General features: G+C 31.6%; 1 protein-coding gene across 1 annotated transcript in view; it reads right to left on the bottom strand.

Annotated features, from left to right (window-relative positions):
* Positions 1–5465: 5465 nt before the first annotated feature.
* Positions 5466–6000, bottom strand: part of LOC110038817 (thioredoxin-like 4, chloroplastic) — a 31942-nt gene continuing 31407 nt past the window's right edge. The window contains exon 3 of the mRNA XM_020743727.1: positions 5466–5900. Coding sequence (XP_020599386.1) covers positions 5790–5900 — 111 coding nt within the window. The 3' untranslated portion in view covers positions 5466–5789. The remainder of the gene's footprint in view (positions 5901–6000) is intronic.

The following is a 6000-nucleotide window of genomic DNA, read 5'->3' as shown; positions in this document are numbered from 1 at the left end:
TGTTGGAATGAAGAAACTTTTAGGAAATGACAAAGGCTAAAAAACAACTTATGGAAGAAGCTTCACTCTTATTTAACACCTTAACTTGGCTTGATACAAACTCAAAGACTCCACCCCTATTTATACTAGTGGCACCTCCTAAATTAATGGCTAGGATTGTGCCACCACAATTACAATCCAATGGTTACAAATAATTCCACACCTACCACACAATAATTCAACACCTACCACACCTACCACACCTACCACACCTACTACACAATAATTTCATACCTACCACATATTCTAGAATAAGCTTATAGAAATTAAGCTTTATTTAAACAACTAAAACAAGTTTATATTTCAACAATGGGATCTCGACTGTCTACACGAGTAGAAAGACAAATTATTTTTCCTTTTCGAAATCGTGGCTATTATTTGACAGAATTTGGTTCGTGGCAGCTTGAACAGGCTGGGATGCCACCGGCCAATAGATCCCAGTCATTATCAAACTCTTTTTCCTTCTGCAACATGTAAATTAATTAATTGCATGGAATTAAGATTTTTTTGTTGGTTTTAGGCCTCACGTGTTGAATTATCTCGCCTAACTGCCTAAGATTCTAGAGATGACTTCGGCGTTCCTTTCCCAAATAATAACAATAATAATAATAATAATAAAATCCTGTGTCGGTCCTAAGGTCCCTAGGAATCACGAGCTAGCAATTAGTAGATTATAATTATTTGTTTTTAACCAGGATTAATAAGTGACGGCGCAGTATCTTTATTTGCCTTTTGCTGTTGTTATTATTTGGGGGTTTTTCATATACTGGTGGCGTATTAGCGTTATATTGTCCCAAACAAAGTGGTCATCTATATATATATATATATAATATATATTAAAGGATCTCTGGAGGCTCTTTCGACACCCAAAATATAACTCACACAAAGAATAAAATCTTAGAATCCTCGATCGAGGGAAACAACGCACACAGAATCATAATCAACCCAAAAACTGGCCAATTATCAAACCAAAAGCTAATATTTTCTAACCCTAATGTCTCAAATAATAGGATCTTCAACTTTAAGACGTATTTTTAAAAGCTCTTTTCAACGTAAGGAATCTCCTAATTTAGGCATACAAAAAGATGGTGAAAATATTTATGATATGTAAGGTGCATGAATTTATCCCACAGCCATAAATTAGACCTATGTTTGATCTAAAGCATACAGTAATTTATTTCCATGTATTGTTCCAAGGATCTTGAACCAACCCCATAATTATTAGGTTTAAACTGATGCTGCCAAGGTTTTCCTATGTGTACCTTTATCATGCCTAGCCCATAAGAATTTATCAAGGATTCTATCAGTTCTAAGTTGCATGCTCTTCATGATTTTAGTTACTTGAAGTATGAAAGAGGTTTCCCAGTTCAAATTTTTTTCTCCTAATCTTATCACCAACTTCACCAAATAAGAGGCTCCTTTATCCACTTTGACGAAATGGAATGCCCAAGTATTTAAAATAAAAATTCCTAAAATTAATGTTTATATGTTGGGTGACCCACTCTTTCTTTTCAAAAGTGTTGTGTTTGCGAAAATGCCAATTACATTTGGCTCTATTAAAGCACATACTTGAAACATGTCAAAGTGAGTAAGGATGTTATTAATATGACTAACATTACTTTTTTCTGAGTTGCAAAATGTAATAATATCAACAGCATAAGGTAAGTGCAAAACAATTTCAATACATTTAATTTAATATCTACCACCAGAATAAGTAATGAGAAGTTGATTTAAGGTAATGGATAAATAATCAATGGCCAAATTAAACGTAGTAGGAGAGAGGGCATCCTTCTGCATAAGCCCTCTACAAAATTTGAAATGCCCATGTTCTTCACCTTTGATAAACACAAAATAGAAAATATTGCCTAAGAACATTTCCTACAAAAATAATCCTTAAAACCTTTTGCTTTAATAATGATAAGAATAAAACTCAAACAAATTGTATCATAAGCCCTTTATAAATCAAGCTATAAAATCCCATTGCCTCTTATAGACTTGCAGTCCAAATCTTGTAAAGGTTCTTGAGCTATAAGAATATTATCACTGATACACCTACCAGAGATGAAAGCAACTTGTTGGGGAGAAACTAAATGATTAAAAAGTGGCAGTAACTTACCAGAAGTCTACTGATAACCTTTGAAACAAAACTAATATGGTAGATAGGCCGAAAGTTTTCCCATTTATGTTTGAAATTATCCTTAAGAATAAGAACAATATTGGAGCACTAGAAAAATTTATGGGGCAATTTTCTTTTAAAGAAATATTGTATAACAGGAATGAAATTACTCTAGATGGTATTTGATCTGTCCTAAAACATGCTTAATTTCATTTACTTTTTGTATCTATTTATGGATGAAATTGCACTTTAAAGAAATGCATTTTTGTGATCTTCTTGAAGGTGCAATAGGCAGGATGTATGATTACAGTCTCAATAGATCTAATTCTATTTATTACAAATATTAATTATTTTATAGATGCTGATCGTTATAGTCGATTTGAGAAAATGGAATAAAATATATAGCTAAAATAAATAAATATCATGATTAAAAACAAGGAGATATTATATATATATATTTTTTCTTATGAACACAAATATTAACCGTTAGATATTAGCATATAAGTTCCAATATGTGCAACTTGCCTATAAAAATACTTAAAAATTCTCTCATTCTTTGTAAGATTGCTAACAATATATAACTAAAAAAATATCAAAATTAACAAAAATATCCATTTTATTTCACTTTATTTTTCTCATATGTCGCCTTCTTTGTAGCCTGCCCTAATATCACTACGTCACAAAGAAGAGGCAGCAGGCTGAAGGCTTGCGGCTTCTTCATGACTCGCCAGGGCCGCTCGATGTTCTCTCTTCAATCGACACGTAACAGACAAGAAACACGAATTTCTAGCAAGGGATGATAGCGAAGAAAGAGGTAGATATGGAAGCCATGTTAGCCTAATGAGACAGCCCTAAAAAGCCTACATATAAATCTCCCGGCGACACCATGATCAATATATATTTGCATCTTTCAAATCCGGCAACTGCTTATATGGGACAAATTTATATTTGTTGGTTACAAAATATCATATCATTTTTTCTTTATAAATGTGTTATGATGCTGTTTGATCGAATTGTAATACAGGTATACTAGCATTAAAAAACGAAGAAGGTAATATGAAAAAAATACTTTTAATGAGGATATATTGTTTTAATATGATAATTTAATAAGGTAGAATCAAACTTCATGCAATTTGCTTTAGGGGCAGAGCAAGTTGAATTCGTGGTTATGATTAGTTTGGGCTCGACTAAAAATTGACTTGGTCTGTTGCATGGGCTGTATGATACATATATGAAAGATATTTGTGTCGAGTTTTGGTTAATTTAGTGAGGTTTGGGTTATATTGATCGAGTTAATGTTTAGTTAGCAGGTCAAATTTAAGTTAGTTTCTAATTGCAGGTTGTTAATTTTGGGCGACTAAAAAATTTAATCTTGCTGGGAATTTTGACCCAAATGTGACTTATCAAAAATTTTAAGTCATATTTGAGTCAGAGTTTGTTTGTTATTTCAATTTTTGAAGCCTTACTTTGTTGTTATATGCATCTAAGGGTCCGAATCGCGAAGAACAGACGTTTGACTCGCAGCGTTGCGACACGGCAAAGTGAAAAGCCGGAAGCTATATTAACCCCGCTGCAGAGCTTTTAGCTCGCGAAAAGGATCTTTTTGCCATTTTTGACACATTGGTACCACAATAAAAAATACGAGTGCTCTTATCATTATGACTATTATACTCTTATTCAAACATTCAATCATCATAATAAACATCATCAACCTCATCTTCCACTTATTTCGTCACAATTCAAAACATCATGCACAACAACTATTTTATCTTTAGCAATAAATAATTCATCTTTTATTCAACATCAAACTCATCCATGTAAATTTATTTAAAAAACTTTCATTTTAATTTATTGCTAAAAACTCCACTTCTTATTTATTACAGAAATATGTAGCTCCCTCATGTCAACTGCCAATCATTAATTGAATTACTGTTAGATAATATGTGAAGCTATATATTCGATTTAACCATGGAATTGAGCAAATAGATATCCAAATAAAATTAATAGAAGAGAGTAAAACAAGGTATAAAATATTAAATATTATTAACAATAAATATATATGCTAAGAACATTGATTTTCCTTTGTAGAATTACTTTTTATTTATTTGAAGTTAGATTGCTCCTGTGACGGACAAAAATAGAAAAAGTCATCTTAGATGGTTTGGTCACGTTAAACGTCGACCAGCTGATGATCCGATTAGGAGAGTAGATGTTTTAGATTCGACTTGTGTTAAGAAAGGAAGAGGTAGACCTAGGAAGACTTGAGCTTATTGTATTAAAAGTGATCTTAATTTACTAGAATTAAATAAAAATATGACACTAAATAGGACGCAATGGAGAAAAAGGATTCATGTAGCCGACCCCACATAGTGGGATTAAGATTGTTGCTATTGTTGTTGTTGTTGTATTTGAAGTTAGATTGCTAGAATGTTTGATGCAATTTCTATGCCTCTTTATTGTTAAATTATAAAATATAATTTTGCCTTATGAAGAAAACATAGTTTGCAAATGTAATTGTTAGTTAACTAATATGTATGATTATTTTATTAAAAAAATTTTAAAAAATTTACATATCGCTTAATTGCTCTTGATTCTCTTTAATAAAGAAAGAAGCATCATATATATCCCAAAAACTATAGCTATAACTCTTCATAACAAATACAGAAAACTACCGCATAAACAACGAAATATAAACATTGATTGGATGAACCAGCATAATTTTTTTTTATTTTACTTATTTATCATCTTCAACTTTTAACATTTAATTATATGTATTTTCAGAAATTTATAATTGATTAACTACCATTACTGTGGGCCAGTTATGCTGCACAAAATAAAGTTTATTGCTGCCGTGCTACAGACCCATATAAAATGACATTAAATTTAATTTTAATGGCATTAATGCAAGATAAATTTATCTTCATATAAATATTGGACTTTCTAAATGAATTCTATACCTTATAGAGTACTGTTTCTTGTGTTTCTTCATCAAAATACAAACCATTTTGACAGTTAAAACTGCCAAATAAATGGGGTGCATTTACATACATACCACCCAATCCTTAAGCATTTACACATCCAATACCTAAACTTTACTTTTTTGCATTTATGCCATCCAAAAATTTCATATCATGTACTCTATTTTAACATCTTAAAAAATGAAATAAGTCATTTCATTCACATATAAGATTGATATATATCGGAAAATTAAAATTTAGTTATTAGATCTGAAAATAGAAAAGAATTGAGTTGTATGTAGGTAAATATTCCAAAAAAAAAAAAAAAAAATTACTTCTGCTACTGTCGTACACCTGTTCTTTGCAAGAAAAAATAATTCAGATTGAGATAAAGCAGCATTTAACAGGGGCAGGCCCGTAGCATTACGAAGTTATAGACTGAAACTATACATGATTTATGACAAACAAATGCAACCATTCACCGGAGACGAGAAAATCTGTAGTAAAATACAAAGAGCGAAAATAAAATGGAGGTGGTAGCGTCCAAAATCCCAAATACTATGCACAGTGATAATTAGTTTTGTTGCAGGCTTGGTATGTGATAAAAATCTTATCCCTTCCAACATGCAGATTTGCAGCTAAAAGCTGGGCATATAGGTTGTACAGACCTCCAGGGCTCAATCAGCAGAGATATATTTTCGAATCACGCCTACGATCCTCTCTTTGTCTCTGGTAGCAAATGCTTCCAAAAGAACCCCATCTTTGTAGAACTGAAATAGCGGCACAGTCTGCAAAAGTTTCAACGCTATTAATAATATTACATAGTAGTGAACAGTCAAATGCATTTACAGTCTTTTTGGATTCTCAAACAAAAAGTTGATTCAAGCA

Source organism: Phalaenopsis equestris, unplaced genomic scaffold (assembly GCF_001263595.1).
Source record: "Phalaenopsis equestris unplaced genomic scaffold, ASM126359v1 Scaffold234028, whole genome shotgun sequence".
NCBI lineage: Eukaryota > Viridiplantae > Streptophyta > Magnoliopsida > Asparagales > Orchidaceae > Phalaenopsis > Phalaenopsis equestris.
This window is presented reverse-complemented; position numbering and strand designations above follow the sequence as displayed.